The 18994-nt window shown below is 42.1% G+C and overlaps 1 protein-coding gene and 1 non-coding gene across 2 annotated transcripts in view; both read left to right on the top strand.

Moving 5' to 3' along the window:
- Positions 1-3633, top strand: part of LOC124796048 — a 76653-nt gene extending 73020 nt beyond the window's left edge. Inside the window, exon 5 of the mRNA XM_047260134.1 lies at positions 3503-3633. Within this exon, the coding sequence (XP_047116090.1) occupies positions 3503-3633 (131 nt within the window). The remainder of the gene's footprint in view (positions 1-3502) is intronic.
- A 6468-nt stretch (positions 3634-10101) lies between these two features.
- Positions 10102-10178, top strand: Trnas-cga. Its single transcript has one exon. It is a non-coding gene; the product is annotated as a tRNA-Ser (tRNA).
- The last annotated feature ends 8816 nt before the right edge of the window (positions 10179-18994 follow it).

Genomic DNA, 18994 nt, shown 5'->3' with positions numbered 1-18994 from the left:
TAGATCAAAGAAAAGTTTACACTTAGAAAAAATTTATCAAATATCGAATTTAATGATTGTAATCTGGTTACTCTATTTCCTGTCTATCTTTTGCTATATGGACATGAACTGCAGTCCTTTGCAACTCTTCTGTCTGTATGGAACTACTGTGGAGATTTGGATATGGTATTCACATATAAATTGACTGAATTACTAGGATGATTTGTGTGAAAAATTTATGTATACTTCGTGCAAACTGATTAAACTATGACGGCTTGTAGTAGACCACTACAGTGAAAACAATGCCATTGTCATCTAGCGGTGGGTGGCCGAACTCGAAAGGAAAGCTCCCGACGGCATGACGATATACTTAACAGGTGGAATGTGTTCGCTACGATGTGTTCAGTTTAGACTTGCCTTTGCCTATTCAGATTTGGTTTGACACTTTCCTGGTAAACGAATCTCCACAGGTGAGGAAGGGATGTAGCGTTTTGAGATTACAAAAAGATCGAAGCGTTGGCTACATTTTGTACACAGCAGTATACACCTAAGGCGCATCAACTGAAGGAAGAAAACAGCAATGGGTGTGATCTCCTTGATTCCTTAAACACACGGAATGGGGTTCAGATATGAGAACAGACGGTTTAGAAAGACTCCCACAGACGATTCGGAGACGCATTTCGAAAAAACACGATATCTTCAGATTGTCAGTATGTACTTCCCTCAGATTAGCAGTCGCATTACTCACTCACAGTTCGCTGAAAATTCTTTGAAGAATGGCAAGTTACTTAACTTCCAAGCTTCGTAATAAATATAAACAATAACGAAAAGGTAACACCTTAATCATCATGCTGCAATGTGAGGCGACGATATGCAAAACAACCAAGTATTTGTATCGTATACTTCTCCTGCAGTCATCTGAGAGCAGCTGCATAGCTAAAAACGGCGCGAATCTAAAACTAAGAATTTTCATGAATTTCTTCACCATCAGGGATTACAGCTTTGCCTCGTTTACTTAAAAAAATTTCTCCAGCAGCACAGCAGATGCGTCAACTCTCAGATCTCTGATTTTCTTGACTCAAACCTAGATGCAGACCACGATTCTTTCCTTGTCCGGATGAAAAAGTGTGCCACAAAAATCCATGACAAATAATTGTGGCAATGAATCTGCACAATGAATCAGTGCTTTGCAAGGGGAGTGGTGTGAGGTGCTGCACTTTTACAACAGGTGTGGGTAATTTTATTTCGTTTGTGATCTTACACATGATGCATTTTCGTCCAGGAAATCGCCAATTAAAAGTGGAACACATGCCATTCGTACCACCTGAGAACGTTCTGGTGTGTGCCGCTTACATCGTTTTAGTTATTTCAAAGTGATGATATTCAGTTATGTAACGTTGGTCTCTAATTTTTATTCAAAACTCTGCGCAGTGGCCCACAACCAACATTACCACTACGTCACACAAGTAGTCCAGCCGTATCATCTTAGTGCTACCTGTACGAAGCTGGGGCTCGTCGTTATCTCAACATAATTTGCAGAAGATGTACGAGTGTCTTCAAGGATTTTGTTACCATATGTAATAAGACCGTGTCAATTAAAGGTGTCGGCTACCTAGTGTATCAGCCTCCGAAGAAAAGAACAACCATACATAACACAGACATCAATCGACGAAGTGTGGAGATGGGTAACATAGACGCTGTGGAAGATGCTATTATAAAACTGTTGTGTGTCAGAGACCAAAAGGTAATACTCAGCCAGTAATGTATCGGAAAATTTTAGAAAGTTTCCAGCAGTAAGGGCACTGCAAGGTGCACAACATTTAGATGACAGTCTGAGAACGAATGAAGCACATGGATGAATAAACCAAGGTACATTACTGGCCATTAAAATTACTACACCAAGAAGAAATGCAGATGATACACGCGTATTCATTGGACAATATTATACTCGAACTGACATGTGATTACATTTTCACGCAATTTGGGTGCATAGGTCCTGAGAAATCAGTACCCGGAACAACCACCTCTGGCCGTAATAATGGCCTTGATACGTCTGGGCATTGAGTCAAACACAGCTTGGATGGCGTGTACAGGTACAGCTGATCATGCAGCTTCAACACAATACCACAGTTCATCAAGAGTAGTGAATGGCGTAATGTGACGAGCCAGTTGCACGGCCACCATTGACCAGACGATTTCAGTTGGTGACAGATCTGGAGAATGTGCCGTCAATGCGAACAAGAGGTGACCGACACATGTAACCAATGGCACCCCATACCATCACGCTGGGTGTTACGCCAGTATGGCGATGACGAATACACGCTTCCAATGTGCGTTCACCGCCATGTCGCCAAACACGGATGCGAGCATCATGACACTGTAAACAGAACCTGGATTCATCCGAAAAAATGACATTTTGCCATTCGTGCACCCAGGTTCGTCGTTGAGTACACCATCGCAGGCGCTCCTGTCTGTGATGCAGCGTCAAGGGTAACCGCAGCCATGGTCTCCGAGCTGATACTCCATGCTGCTGCGAACGACGTCGAACTGTTCGTGCAGATGATTGTTATCTTGCAAACGTCCCCATCTGTTGACTCAGGAATCGAGACGTGGCTGCACGATCCGTTACAGCCATGCGGATAAAATACCTGTCATCTCGACTACTAGTGATCCAGCACGGCGTTCACTATTACCCTCCTGAACCACCGATTCCATATTCTGCTAACAGTCATTGGATCTCGACCAACGTGAGATGCAATGTCGCGAATCGATAAACCGTAATCGCGATAGGCTACAATCCGACCTTTATCAAAGTCGGAAAAGTGATGGTACGGATTTCTCCTCCTTACACGACGCATCACAACAACGTTTCACCAGGCAACGCCGTCAACTGCTGTTTGTGTATGAGAAATCGGTTGGAAACTTTCCTCATGTCAGCACGTTGTAGGTGTCGCCACCGGCGCCAACGTTTTGTGAATTCTCTGAAAAGCTAATCATTTGCATATCAGAGCATCTTCTTCCTGTCGGTTAAATTTCGCATCTGTACCACGTCATCTTCGTGGTGTTGCAATTTTAATGGCCAGTAGTATATAATAAATCTGCATTCAGGCCCCCGAGGTAACGTAGAACCAACCACATGCTATTTCATAGTCAGCCTGTAGCGGCGTTGAACGCCAGTGTGGAGAGACACACAGCTCTCCCAGTCGTTAATGATCTCAGCGGCCTCTTCATCAAACGGTTCCTGATTTCTCCTGCTACTAGAACCTTAACCTCGTTGATACTATCAACTTCACTGCCTGGCAGTCGTACTAAAAACGAAAAACTCTTTCTTTGATATCATTTAACTTATTTTTTTCCGCTACAGTTATGCCTCTGAGGCTGTTTGCGGTCAAGTATTGATTCGCAGGTAACCTACAAATGTCGGAATATCTCATTGTTGTCCAGGAGTGTTGTTACGCAGAAACACTGCTCAGGGCTCAGCCGGTGTTCGGATGCTAAGCCGCCGCCTGTCGCGTTGTTGCAGAGCTGAGTTTGGCGACAATGGCCGGCATCAGGGAGTGGCTGGTCCGCCAGGACGAGATGGTGTCGGACGAGAGCAGGCGGCCTCGCAGACAGCCCGGGTTCTCGCTGCTCAGGAAGCTCGACGTCGACTGATGGCTTGCCGACACCGCCAGCAACACATCTCACCCCGTCCGTCACCAGCTGAGAGCGACGGCCGCTGGAACACACTGACACGTACGCTAGCTGGAGACTGCTCGGATTTTGCGAGTGTGATTGCTAAGGATTTTACGTTTCTAGGAAAATAATATTCTCCACAGTGACAGTAATGAAGGTGATACCACATCTATTCTGAATTAGTCTCACAAATTCAGGTCACAGTTGATTTGTAGGCAGTACTATCTGGCATCATCTACTTCATCCATCCCTCAGGATTTAAGATTCTCGTAGTTTTTCGTATATAATTTAAGGTGACCCCCTTATAATTGCTTAACCAAAATGCTGTCGATATCCGTCGCAAATGTGTTCGAATACAACATTGTGCCCTTTCGATTGTGACCCTTATGTCGGCAGAGCGTTACACTTTATGAACAGCTATAGAATTCACACTCCAGCTAGTGTCACAACTAATGTCGAAAGAATTCTTTTCTTCTGTTTGACCTGTCAAGTAGAAATTCCCCTACATACATTTAGTAGTGCAAAATTTACGGACGCAAGTAACTTTCGCATTAAGTGACACTGCCACTTAACATAGCTCAATGAAAGCTGGACCGTACATAGAAAGAACTGATACAGTATTATACAGAATATATTCCTGATATTGTCAGTCTGGGGGCGAACTGCAGCATATGATAACTGAAGAAAACTTCACAAACCGGTGACCGGTTTCTATAGAGTTATCGTCGCGTCTTACGGTTTGAAATTTTTACAACATATTGTCCATTTTCCATCGCAGCACATATGGACAAATATTGTAAAAATTTTTAAGCATAAGATCCCATGACCACTGTACAGAACTGTCGAAACCAGTAATCCAACAGAGTGCTTTTTTACGACCTTGGCTTGTGAATTTTTCTTCAGTTATCGTACTCACTAGAAGATAACTTGGAGAAATACGCCGTGAGACGAACAGGAACGGCACTTTTATTCATAGACAATAATTTCACTGTAATCTCTTTCCGAGAAAGTTACACCTCAAGCATTGCTGTTGGTAGTGATCACATCTCACGGGCAGCTGGGTGGTAGTCATTCCGACATAGAACCTGTGCAATTATTGCAGCGGAGCTTGCACACGACATGGCTGGAATAGGATGTGCTGGGTTCATGTATCAGGCAAGTCTTGCACCTTGGTCTTCCACTGGGATACGGAAGTGGCACTCCAAATCACAGCCCCTTGCCACTGTACGAATGGTCACCTTCGAACTGTGGAAAACAACGAAGTGGACCACTCTGTGGCACCATATGCTGTTGAACGTAACAGGCTTGATATCAATGGCTGATTCACAACCCGGGGCATCTTGGTGTTCCCCTCCACCACCAGGGTTTCTGAAACGCGATGATGGGAATTACCCCTACAACTCATTCTCCCGAAATTAGCCCGGCCTCAATCTACAGTAACCTCCTGTAGTTTCCACTCTCTCTGTACTACCACCTCCTCCCAGTCACGACTGTTCATCCTAACTGTGTGCTGCTCTCTTCCAGTGCAACTGTCTCTACTCTGCTTTACCGCTCCCTATTTCGCCCTCCGCTCCCGCGGACCCTCCTGACTCTGTGCTGAGAGCCCTGTCCTGTCTTCTTCTAGTAACTGCTAGCTCCACCAACAGCACTCTTTTCTCCCTCCATCTGTACTCTGCTACCCCTCCCCCTTCCCTGCTTTCGTTCAGTGTAATAGTTGTAGTCTGACCAGAGTGGCTGGAGACAGTGGTCATGTGTGCAAGACGTGTGATTGCTTGTGTGAATGTGTGTCTGTGTTTCCATTTCTTTTCTGAAGAAGGCTTTGGCCTAAAGCTTAGTGTAATAGTCTTCCCATTGCGCCTGTCTGCAACTCTACGTGTCATCTTTACTGTGGGTAGCACTCTATCCTTTTTATATGCCACAATTTACAATTTAAATCCACCGTAATCTCACATCTCGTGAAAAACTGAATGGAAGCAAAGGACGCTGAAAACTGAGGAAATACATCCAGTGGTGTTGTTCTTATTGTTTGTCTGGTGTGTGAATCCTACTGCTGCATCTCATTGATTGTGGGTTTGCACAATAACGCTTGTGTTGTATGTAAGAAGTTATTTTGGCATCATTTACTACGTTGTGCTGATTTTTAAGCATTCATTATCCAGTGATGAAATATGTCTTATGTAAAGTTTAGCATTTTTTTTGGTATATTTTCATAGTACTGTGCAACTCCAAAATCAATGCGATGCAGCATCCTCAGCCCCACAACACAACATCTCATAATGTCGCTAGACATGGAGAAAGGAGCCCCATTATAAAACTAACAGACTGATAATCCATCGTCAATTAATGTAAAGAAGTGGAAGAGATGCAAATTCTTTTGTGTAATTATTTTCTACATTCATAATCAGACATTGTTAGTGATAAGAGCTGATCAATCTGTATTTAATCACATTACACAAACCTGGCTCTGTATAGATATGCTCGATGGGACTGAGGGATTATACTTTAGCAGCGTGTCACACCAGCATATTACCACCAAATACCGCTCTTAACGAGCATGGGATGCAATGGCAACGCGTTAGTGGGTTTCCGTCATATTCTTCAGCTTTATCATCATTAGTGCATTATGTCCAAGAAACTTTAAAGGAGTTGTGAACATATGAATGAAGTTACGCAGAGTTACATTCGAGGTAAAACTGAAGCGAAATGTTCCAAGAATGCTGTAATCATTTTGATATACTTTTCTGAAATAGAAATCCATAATAAATAATTGTGGTATCTCTGGAATACAGCAATGATTACAATTAAACTTGTTATGTTTGAATACATTTAGTGTAATATGCCCTTACACTCCCTCTACATTCCTGAATAGTGGATGCAGCATATTGGCATATTCTGTATATCAGCCACACATTTGTGAACATTCAACATAAATACATAATAGTGCAGGTTCATATTAGATACGAACATTGCTAATATTCAGTCTATTGTATGAACAATTAACATCAAATAATTCTTTTCTCCAAAGGACGAAGAACTGCACAACTAAAATTTAATTGCAGTTCGAAATGTTTTACCTGAAGAAAACTCTTCCTACACCTCTAAACTGAAGGCCAGAGAACCCACATCTGTGTCATGTCGTTATTTCCACGGAGTAGTCAAGCAATTCTATAATTGTCTGATTTGCTATGTGTTGCAAGTGTTTTGTTGCGTTTAGAAATATTTACTGCTGTGATTTTGTGATTTATATTCTACTTCTCATTGGACTGCTACTGCAAAATGTGTTACATAATGATTTGTCCTTGATGAATTATATTGTTCTAGTTTTAAACACTTCTCGAGTTTCATTTTATATTCGTTTCATGTAATTTAGTTTTGGAACTTGTTTAATGAAAGGAACTGTTTTGATGTTCTTCCGACAAAAATATAAAGAAGAATATTATGAAATCTGTGGATGAATTTCGCCACTTCAAAGCTGAGTGGAGTGAGTTAGTCACATGTATCCTCAAGGCATGTGGCGTTTAAATACATCTTACTCCTAGACACAAACTGATCCCAAAAATTAGAGGGATATTTTAGGACGAAACACATCATATTTGTAAGGAAATATACTATACCTGACCAGGAGAAGACAGCACAGTAAGAACACCAAAAATGTTAATAGGTACTCTATAATAAGCTAATGGGGACAGCGAAAGAATGACTAACATGTGATTATGTATATAGAATTTGAAGACCAAAATGAAACAGTAACTGTCTGTAGCACATTTTCTTAGTTTCAATAACAAAACATGGATTCATACAAAATTGTAATTAACATCCTAAACTGTGATTGGCAACTCAATGCAAATGCCCTCAAATAATAGGAACAATAGGGAGGAACCAAATTATAGGAGCATTAGGGAGATTTATTTGGACAGTCCATGAGTCATACAAGATCAAGAGTGAGGGCTCACTGTTATCGCACAGTACATCAGACAGTCGAAGGGCCGAAACAATGCACGCGATATAATTCAACACTACACCTGAAACTATAAAAGATAGTCACTTCATAAAACTTCTGTATCTGCTAAAGATGGATATCACACACGATGTTATATCAAAAGATTAGCATGTGTTGGATGCTTTATTTTTATTCCACCGTAATATAATTTGGGCACAAATATTGCTAAAGTTAATTGATAAAAGGATGTAACTGGTAATTAACATTCGATAAACTACTGCATGACAATAACTTACCTATCGGCAATTATAAGAGTGACTATCTGATATACAGGGTGTTACAAAAAGGTACGGCCAAACTTTCAGGAAACATTCCTCACACACAAATAAAGAAAAGACGTTATATGGACATGTGTCCGGAAACCCTTAATTTCCATGTTAGAGCTCATTGTAGTTTCGTCAGTATGTACTGTACTTCCTCGATTCACCACCATGATTTCATACGGGATACCCTACCTGTGCTGCTAGAACATGTGCCTTTACAAGTACGACACAACATGTGGTTTATGCACGATGGAGCTCCTGCACATTTCAGTCGAATTGTTCGTACGCTTCTCAACAACAGATTCGGTGGCCGATGGATTGGTAGAGGCGGACCAATTCCATGGCCTCCACGCTCTGCTGACCTCAACCCTCTTGACTTTCATTTATGGGGGCATTTGAAAGCTCTTGTCTACGCAACCCCGGTACCAAATATAGAGACTCTTCGTGCTCGTATTGTGGACGGCTGTGATACAATACGCCATTCTCCAGGATTGCATCAGGGCATCAGGAATTCCATGCGATGGAGGGTGGATGCATGTATCCTCGCTAACGGAGGACATTTTGAATATTTCCTGCAACAAAGTGTTTGAACTCACGGTGGTACGTTCTGTTGCTGTGCGTTTCCATTCCATGATTAATGTGATTTGAAGAGAAGTAATAAAATGAGCTCTAACATGGAAAGTAAGCGTTTCCGGACACATGTCCACATAACATATTTTCTTTCTTTGTGAGTGAGGAATGTTTCCTGAAAGTTTGGCCGTACCTTTTTGTAACACCCTGTAGAAAACGAATACGGACTTCTCTTTGAGTAAAACTGATTTGCGTGCTTTTCAGAGAATGCGTTTCTCATCAGACATCTGATCAGTAAATTATACATCTTGATAAATTTTCAAAACTAAAAAAGTTATTTAGTTATTTTGATCATTAACAATTTGCTCCTGTTCACTAACATTGTGTAGAATTCAAATTATGTTTGCATTATCTGAAACTCGTCAAGACATAAATATCTTAACTAAAAATTTTATTTCAAGATATCAATTTGGAATATAAGTCGTTATGGTATCAAAGCTTTGGTACTCTACATGTTAATGTGAACTCTTTATCAGTTTATGTATTCAGAAACCAATTCTACTACTTTTATTATCATACAGCTAATATCGAATTGTAGTTGAAGGACATAATAAAAGAATTGTCCAAATATGTACGCCTTTGCTCGAAATGGGACAATTCTCTCTGGTTTCACTGAATTATCAGGCTGCATACAAACATAAGCCGATTACAGAGTTAACTGTTTTTATTAGTAGGAAAAATCTTCTAGATACATATTATGACTTGAAGTATTTGATTTTTGAGCTCTTCGATGGTTTTGGTCTGTTACGACTGCGTGATGTACTCTAGCACGAAGTTATTAGTGTACATTGAGAATACTACTTCACACCGCGAATTACCTCTTAAATTAATAGCTGCCAACTACAAATCAAACTCAACAAAACTTTATCATGGACAGTCATCTGCTACGAAACAGTGATTCGATCAATAAAACTAGTTACCTACAATTTATGATTATTTTATCCACAAAAAATTTAAAGTACTGATACATCAAGAAATTTAATTAATCTTTATGTAAACTAAAGTCAATAATTCTAGATGCAGTTCTGTTTAGTTATGTATTACTGGTTTCGATATTCAGCAGCAAACGTTTGGGGAAATTCACTATTGATTTCACTGTGGAATCAGAAAATTAGCTCTTATGACCGAATATTCTAACGACAAAGAAGTAAGAAGTATCCAGAATGAGATTTCACTCTGCAGCGGAGTGTGCGCTGATATGAAACTTCCTGGCAGATTAAAACTGTGCCCGACCGAGACTCGAACTCGGGACCTTTGCCTTTCGCGGGCAAGTGCTCTACCAACTGGGCTACCGAAGCACGACTCACGCCCGGTACTCACAGCTTTACTTCTGGCAGTACCTCGTCTCCTACTTTCCAAACTTTACAGAAGCTCTTCTGCGAACCTTGCAGAACTAGCACTCCTGAAAGAAAGGATATTGCGGAGACATGGCTTAGCCACAGCCTGGGGGATGTTTCCAGAATGCAAGGTTCGCAGAAGAGCTTCTGTAAAGTTTGGAAGGTAGGAGACGAGGTACTGGCAGAAGTAAAGCTGTGAGTACCGGGCGTGAGTCTTGCTTCGGTAGCTCAGTTGGTAGAGCACTTGCCCGCGAAAGGCAAAGGTCCCGAGTTCGAGTCTCGGTCGGGCACGCAGTTTTAATCTGCCAGGAAGTTTCAAGTAAGAAATATTCGTTTGTCTGATTAGCATCCTTAAGGAGCACAACAAAGTGGAAATTATTTCCTTCTTCTTGTCCATGTTTCCCACAAGCTCCTTCCTTCGCCGAAGCTGCGGCGGATCTCCTTTCTAATCTTCAGTCAATTTAATTTTCAGCGTCCTCCTACAGCACCACATCTCATCACTTCGATTCTTTTCTTTTCCGATTTTCTCACAGTTCGTGATACACTGCCATACAGTAAATACTGTGTTCTAAAGATACATTATCATAAATAGCTTCCTCAGTTTAAGACTGATGTTTGTTAATATCAGGTAGGTCATGGGCACGAACGCATTCTTTGTGAGTGCTCTCTTCGTCCGTCATGTGTTATTTCGCTTCCAGGGTAGCAGAATTCTTCTACTTTGTCTAGTTTGTGGAGGGCAATTTTGGTAATTGTTTTATTAATCATCTCATTTCTGCAAATTTTCACTACTTTCGTATTTCTTCGGTTGACTCGCAATCCATATTCCGTATTTTTCAGACTGTTCTTTCCATTCAGAATGGCCTGTAACTACTATTTCCTTGTTCAAAGGATAGAAATGTCATCTGTAAATCCTGTCTGCAAACATTGCCTTGACACCGGTCATCCTATGGAATACAACAACACGGAGATTCTGGTTTGCACGCCCAGCTATTGAGATAGTGTTATTAAGGAAGCTGTTGAAATCAGACTATCAAGTAACCTTATTAACAGAGATGGTGGATTTTGTTTAAATGCTGCTTGGAATCCGGCTCTGTCTCTCATCAAAAAACAGAGGGACAGAATTAGTGCTACCTCACCTGTTGATTAATAGTAACTATCGATATTTCTGATGTTGGTTATCTTTGGGTGTGTTGACACTTGTTCTGTGTGTGGTGTCTTCCTTGTTTCTCCTCTGTGAAGCGAGGTATTAAATTTCCTTGCACATTTTTTTCTTTCTTGCATTTGTGCCTTGAGAATGGCAGTGTGTGCTCCTGTTGAAATATCGGCGGTGTTTGACGACGTCACCCGGCAGCAAACCCGTAAGTTATTTGAACAAGACTGACACTGTGTCACAGACTCTTTAGTCCATCCAAAATTTATAAAATTTATCTTCCTCTCAGACCTTTTCTTAGTGGTGTCAGTTCCTCCTATATCGTACTGCAACATACACTATGTGATGAAAAGTATCCTGACACCTTGCTCAAAATGACTTAAAAGTTCGTGGCGCCATCCATCGGTAATTCTGAAATTGAATGTGGTACTTGCTCAACCTTAGCCTTGATGACAGCTTCCAATCTCGCAGGCATACTTTCACTCAGGCGATGAAAGGTTTCTTGGGGAATGGCAGCCAATTCTTCACAGCGTGCTGCGCTGAGGAAAGGTATCGGTGGTGGCCGGTGAGGTCTGGCACGAAGTCGGCGTCCCAAAACATCCCAAAGGTGTTCTATGGGGTTCGAGTTAGGACTCTCTGTAGGCTAGTCCATTACAGGGATGTTACTGTCGTGTAAGCACTCCGCCACCGGCCGTGAATTATGAACAGGTGCTCGATCGTGTTGAAAGATGCAATCGCCATCGCCGAATTGCTCTTCAACAGTGGGAAACAAGACGGTGCCTAAGACATCAATGTAGGCCTGTGATGTGATACTGCCCTGGAAAACAAGGGGTGGAAGCCTTCTCCATGAAAAACACGAACACACGATAACACCATCGCCTCCGAATTTTACTGTTGGCGCAACACGCTGGCTGATGACATTCATCGTGCATTAGCCATACCCACACCTTGCCATCGGATTGCTACGTTGCGTACCGTGATTCGTCACTCCACACAACGTTTTTCCACTGTTCAATAGTCCAATGTTTACGCTCCTTACACCAAACGAGGTGGTGTTAGGCATTTACCGGGGAGATGTGTGGCTTACGAGCAGCCGCTCGACCATGATATCCAAGTTTTCTCACCTACAGCATAACAGTTATAGTACTTGCAGTGGTGTCTGATGCAGTCTGGAATTCCTGTGTGATGGTCTGGAGAGATGTCTGCCTATTACACATTACGACCCTCTTCAACTGTCGACGGTCTCTGACAGTCAACAGACGAGGTCAGCCTGTACGCTTTGCTGCTGTACGTGTCACATCACCTTTCCACTTCACTACCACATCGGAAAAATTGGACCTTGGGGTGTTTAGGAGTGTGGAAATCTCGCGTGCAGACGTATGACAGAAGTGACGCCCAATCACCTGACCATTTTCGAAGCCCGTGAGTTTCGCGGAGCGCCCCGTTCTCCTCTCTCACGATGCTACTGAGGTCGCTGATGTGGAGTACCTGGCAGTAGGTTGCAGCACAATGCACCTAATATGCAAAACGTGTGTTTCTGGGTGTGTCCGGATACCTTTTATCACGTACTGTACGTAGTATCGCTTTTACAATCGTATATCGGAAAAGCTTACTGATATATTAAAGCCGGGCGTCATTTCGTCGAATTACTTTAAGGGCTAACTTTGGCTTCAACATACAGGGTGTTACAAAAAGGTACGGCCAAACTTTCAGGAAACATTCCTCACACACAAAGAAAGAAAATATGTTATGTGGACATGTGTCCGGAAACGCTTACTTTCCATGTTAGAGCTCATTTTATTACTTCTCTTCAAATCACATTGATCATGGAATGGAAACACACAGCAACAGAACGTACCACCGTGACTTCAAACACTTTGTTACAGGAAATGTTCAAAATGTCCTCCGTTAGCGAGGATACATGCATCCACCCTCCGTCGCATGGAATCCCCGATGCGCTGATACAGCCCTGGAGAATGGCGTATTGTATCACAGCCGTCCACAATACGAACACGAAGAGTCTCTACATTTGGTACCGGGGTTGCGTAGACACGAGCTTTCAAATGCCCCCATAAATGAAAGTCAAGAGGGTTGAGGTCAGCAGAGCGTGGAGGCCATGGAATTGGTCCGCCTCTACCAATCCATCGGCCACCGAATCTGTTGTTGAGAAGCGTACGAACACTTCGACTGAAATGTGCAGGAGCTCCATCGTGCATGAACCACATGTTGTGTCGTACTTGTAAAGGCACATGTTCTAGCAGCACAGGTAGAGTATCCCGTATAATATCATGATAACGTGTTCCATTGAGCGTAGGTGAAAGAACGAAACTAAAATGAGCTCTTAACATGGAAATTAAGCGTTTCCGGACACATGTCCACATAACAGCTTTTCTTTATTTGTGTGTGAGGAATGTTTCCTGAAAGTTTGGCCGTACCTTTTTGTAACACCCTGTATATTCTTGTAAGCAACAATATAGTGTCTTCATTCAGTATGATTTAGAGTAATAATTCATGCAGTAGAAGCTTTCCAACGGCACTTTTTACTGCTCTTTCTATACGCTGTCTCACATGTAGCCGGTTCAATTGGGACCACAAATTTCATAAGCAAGTTGATGGTAGCCTATTGGGTCCTTCTATAGGAAAAAATTCGAAAAATTAGATGTAGAAAAGGCAAAAAAGAAACCATCTCGATGTTGCCGCTTTATGGAAGATAGATTTATGGTTTGCTTACTTAACAAATCAATACAGATCTAATTTATGCTAACGGAAAATGACGACGGAATATCCTTCTTGGATGTCTTAGTTATGACACAAACAAATGGAAGGATGGAACATAAAAGTTTTGGGAAAGTCATGTGTAGTGATAGACGTCTGGATAAGAACTTCAGCCATCATCCACAATAAAAGAGGGTGTTGACAAAGGCAAAAGAAGTTGCATGCCTCAACACCTGGTCGCCGAATTGACACAGACTTTCGAAACAAATGTCTATTCAGAAAAAGAAGTAAATAGAGGTCTACGATCAGGTGACAGTAGGCCGAAGCACAAGAATAAAACACTTCCTACCTCGACAAATAGATTTTTTATAACTCCTGAAGTCGTAAATTCGTACTAATTAATATTTAGTCAATTTAGACACCACGTACGAGACATGACAACAATTATCTCACCTCTGATCGCTTCTCAGTGTTTGGCTATTGCTCTGCGAACACAAATTTCTAAAGAATTAGTGAGTTATTGTCAAATGAGGAGCGAGAGATTCTCGAACCATGTTCTTTAATTATTTTTCAGCAATTCTGTAGTAGCTTCCAACTCGCTATGTGATTGTGGCTTATACTTCATATGCTGCAGCAGTATTTCATGAGAATATTCATTCATAAAATGGCGGCTAATTGCGCAATCAGAACTTTCAGAAAAAGCTAATTCGTTAATGAATCAGAAGTAAGAAGTAATCTCTGATATTGTTGTGTCTCTGCAAAAAGGAAGACAATTGAAAATTCAGGGAATAAACCCCTAACGAGGGCGAATTTGTTCGGAGACTACAATTTTGACATACTTTCAAATTAAAGTTCCATATTTAACGTTATTCGTATTGCTTTAGAGAGATAATGAACTGCTTAGATGAACTGACAAGGAATATCTCTAAGAGTTTATATACAGATTATGTTAAGTAACAAACTTCATGATCTTCGTTTTCACGCTGCATCTTCATCTACGTCAACATCCGTACTCCTCAACACTAGTGACGGTGAGTGGCGGAGGATGCTTCGGGTACCACTAACTGATCCACCCCTTCCCTGTCTCACACGCCAATAGCGCGTGGGAAGAATGATTATCGGGAACCCTCTATATTAGCTCTAATATCTCGAATTTACTCGTCACGCTCGTATCGCGAGTTGTATGTGGGGGAAATTAAAACACACATCATAAAAGGTTTTGCATCACCCCTGTTCCCAGAACTCCTGAAGATAGATATTGACTGTTGATATTGTATCACAGATACAGTCCCTTTGACTGTTCATAGATGTCAATAAACCCGCCCAAAGATGCAAACAACCATGCATGAGCAGCGCCTATTAGACGGAGGGGGTCCGACAGCTAATCAGTTCCAGTCATTCCACCAGGAAGGAGGTACACCGCTCGTGTTGACTGTAGTAAAACCATGCCTAGACGGTCATTATCACGGTTCAATCGCGTCCACATTGTTACTTTGTGCCAGGAAGGGCTCTCAACATGGGAAGTGTCAAGGCATCTCGGAGTGAAGCAAAGCGATTTTGTTCGGACATGGAGGAGACACAGAGAGACAGAAACTGTCAATGACATGCCTCACTCAGTCCGCTCAAGGGCTACCTCTACAGTAGATGATCGCTACCTAAGTGTTATGGCTCGGAGGAACCATGACAGCAACGCCACCAAGTTCAATAATGTTTTTCTTGCAGCCACAGGACGTCATGTTACGACTCAAACCGTGCGCAATAGGCTGCACGATGCACAACCTCACTCCCGACGTCCATGGCGAGATCTCGCATAGCGCGCGGAAAGAAAGAACATCTATATCTTTCCGTGCGAGCTCTGGTTTCCCTTACTTTATCATGCTGATCGTTACTCCCTATGTAGGTCGGCGTGACCAAAATATTTTCGCATACAGAGGAGAAAGATGGTGATTGGAATTCGTGAGAAGATTTCACCGCAACGAAATTCCTTCGTTTCAGTGATGTCCATTCCAAATCCTTTATCATTTCAGCGACACTCTCTCCCCCATTCCGCGATAATACAAAACGTGCTGCCCTTCTTTGAATTTTTTCGATGTACTCCGTCAGTCGTATCTGGTAAGGATCCCACACAGAGCAGCAGTATTGTAAGAGACGACGAATATGCGTAGTGTAGGCAGTAACATTAGTAGACATGTTATATTTCCTAAATGTCCTGCCACTAAAAGGCTATCTCTGGTTAGCCTTCCCCACAACATTTTGTATGTGTTCCTTCTAATTTAAGTTGTTCGTAGTTGTAATCCAGAGGAATATAATTAAATTTACGGCCTTTTGATTTGGCCATTCTATTGTGTAACCGAAGTTTAATGGATTCCTTTCAGCGCTCGTGTGGATGACATCACACTTTTCGTTATTTTGAGTCAATTTTCGCACCATACAGATATTTTTTTCTAAATTGTTTTGCAGTTTGTTTTGATCTTCTGATGACTTTGCTAGTCGATAAACGACAGTGTCATCTGAAAACAACCTAAGATGGCTGCTCAAACTGTATCCCAAATCGTTTACATAGATAAGCAACAGCAAAGGGGCTATAGCACTACTTCGCGGAATACTAGAAATCACTTCCATTTTAATCGAGAACTTTCCGTCAGTTACTACGAACTGTGACCTCTCTGACAGGAAATCACGAATCCAGTCACATAGCTGAGACGATATTGCATAAGCACGCTATTTCACTACAAGCCACTTTGTGGTACAGTTTCAAAAGTATTCCGGAAATCCAGAAATACGGAATCAATTTGGAATCCCTTGTCAATAGCGCTCAACAGTTCATACGAATAAAGAGCTAGTTGTGTTTCACAAGAATGATTTTTCTAAATCACTGTTGACAGTGTGTCAATAGACCGTTTCCTTCGAGGCAATTCATAATGTTCGAACACAATATATGTTCCAAAATCCTGCTGCGCATCAACGTTAATGATATGGTCCTGTAAGTTATTGGATTACTCCTACTGCTTTCTTGAATATTAGTGTAACCTGCGCAACCTTCCAGTCTTTGGGTACGTATCCTTCGCCGATCGGACGGTAGTATACGATTATCAAGTATGGAGCTAATATTTCAGCATACTCTGAGAGGAACCTAATTGGTATACAGTCTGGACCAGAACACTTACTTTTATTAAGTGATTTAAGTTGCTTGACTACTCCGAGGATATTTACTTCTACATTACTCATGTTGGCGTTGTCCTTGATTCTAATTCTGGAATATTTACTTCGTCTTCTTTTGTGAAGCCATTGACGTAAGGTTGTGTTAAGTAATAATTTTTTGGCAGTACTGCCTTCGATAGTAACACTATTGCTATCGCGCAGAGAAGGCATTGATTGTTTCTTGCCCCTAGCATACTTAACATACGACCAGAATCTCTTTGGATTTTCTGCCAGGTTTCGAAACATAGTTCCGCTGTGGAAATTATTGTAAGCATCTCGCATTGAAGTCTGCGCTAAATTTCGAGCTTATGTAAAAGATCGCCAGTGTAGGAGATTTTTCATCTGTTTAAATTTCGTATGTTTTTTTCGTTGGCTACGGTCGCAGGTTCGAATCCTGCCTCGGGCATGGATGTGTGTGATGTCCTTAGGTTAATTAGGTTTAATTAGTTCTGAATTCTAGGCGACTGATGACCTCAGCTGTTAAGTCGCATAGTGCTCAGAGCCATTTGAACCATTTTTTATCGTTGTTTCTGCAACAGTGTTCTGGCCCGTTTTGTGTACCAAGGAGGATCAGCTCTGTCGTTCGTTTATTTATTTGGTATAAATCTCTCAGTTGCTGACGACATTGTTTCTTTGAATTCAAGCCACATCTGGTCTACACTTCCACTGTTAATTTGGAAGGAGTGGAGATTGTTGTTATTAACTCGCGATTATTTGTTGCTAAGAGATCAAATGTGTTTTCACAACCTTTACTATTCCCGTGGGTTCATGAACTAACTGCTCGAAATATTTTCGGAGAATGCCTTTAGGATAATTTCGGATGATGTCTTAAGCGTACCTCCGGAATTAAACATGTATTTTCGCCAACATATGGAGGGTAAATTAAAGTCACCACCAACTATAATTGTATGAGTCGGGTAGGTGTTTGAAATCAAACTCAAGTTTCCTTTCAAACTTTCATCCATTGTATCATCTGAGTTGGGAGGCCGGTGAAAGGATCCTATTATTTTATTCCGGTTGCCAGGAATGACCTCTGCCCATACTTACTCACAGCAACTATCTACTTCAATTTCACGATGAGATAAACTACTTCTAATAGCAACAAAGACGGCACCGCCAACCGTGTTTACCCTTTCCTTTCGGAGCACCGTTAGGTTCTTAGGAAAAATTTCGGCTCAGCTTATATCCGGCTTTAGACAGCTTTCAGAGCCTATAAGGATTTGAGCATCAGTGCTTTCTATTAGTGCTTAGAGCTCTGGTACTTTCCCAACATAACAACAACAATTTTCAACTGTTATACCGTATCTACGTTCTTCCTGTGTTCGGCCTGCAGCCTTTGTGACTCAAGCCCTTTCAGTGTTTTCCCGAGACCGTCTAACCTCAAAAGCCGCCCAGTCCACGCCACACAGCCTCTGCTGCCCTGTAGCCGCCTCCTGCATGTAGTGGACTCCTGACCTGTTCAGCAGAACCCGAAACCTAACCATCCTTAGCCGCAAGTCGAAGAATCTGCTGTCTGCACTGTAGCAGAACCGTCTCAGCCTCTGATTCAGACCCTCCACTCCCCTCTGTGCCAGGGGTCCTCAATCGGTCCTGTCGACCATGCTGTAAAAGGTCAGCTCTGCTTTCATCTCGCAAGCAAGACTTGCAGCCTTTATTACTTCTGTTAGCCGCCCGAAACCAGAGAGAATCTCTTCAGATCCGAAGCGGCACACATCATTGGTACCGATGTGAGTCACCACCTGCAACTGGCTGCACCCTGTACTCTTCATGGCATCCGAAAGGACCTGTTCCACTTCTGGAATGACTCCACCCGGTATGCACACGGAGTGCACATTGACTTCCTGCCTACACTTGCCAGCCATGTGCCTAACAGGCCCCATAACGCGCCTAACGTTGGAGCTCCAAACTATTATCAATCCCACCCTCTGATTGCCCAGATCTTGCATGCTGAGAGGTTTCTTTTGAAACAAGATAGGCGACTGCATCTGTCTGAGCAACAGTGTCGGCCAAAGACAGCACCTGGAAACTGTTTGTCAGACTAACT

This window comes from Schistocerca piceifrons, chromosome 4 (genome assembly GCF_021461385.2).
Source record: "Schistocerca piceifrons isolate TAMUIC-IGC-003096 chromosome 4, iqSchPice1.1, whole genome shotgun sequence".
Lineage (NCBI taxonomy): Eukaryota > Metazoa > Arthropoda > Insecta > Orthoptera > Acrididae > Schistocerca > Schistocerca piceifrons.
This window is presented reverse-complemented; position numbering and strand designations above follow the sequence as displayed.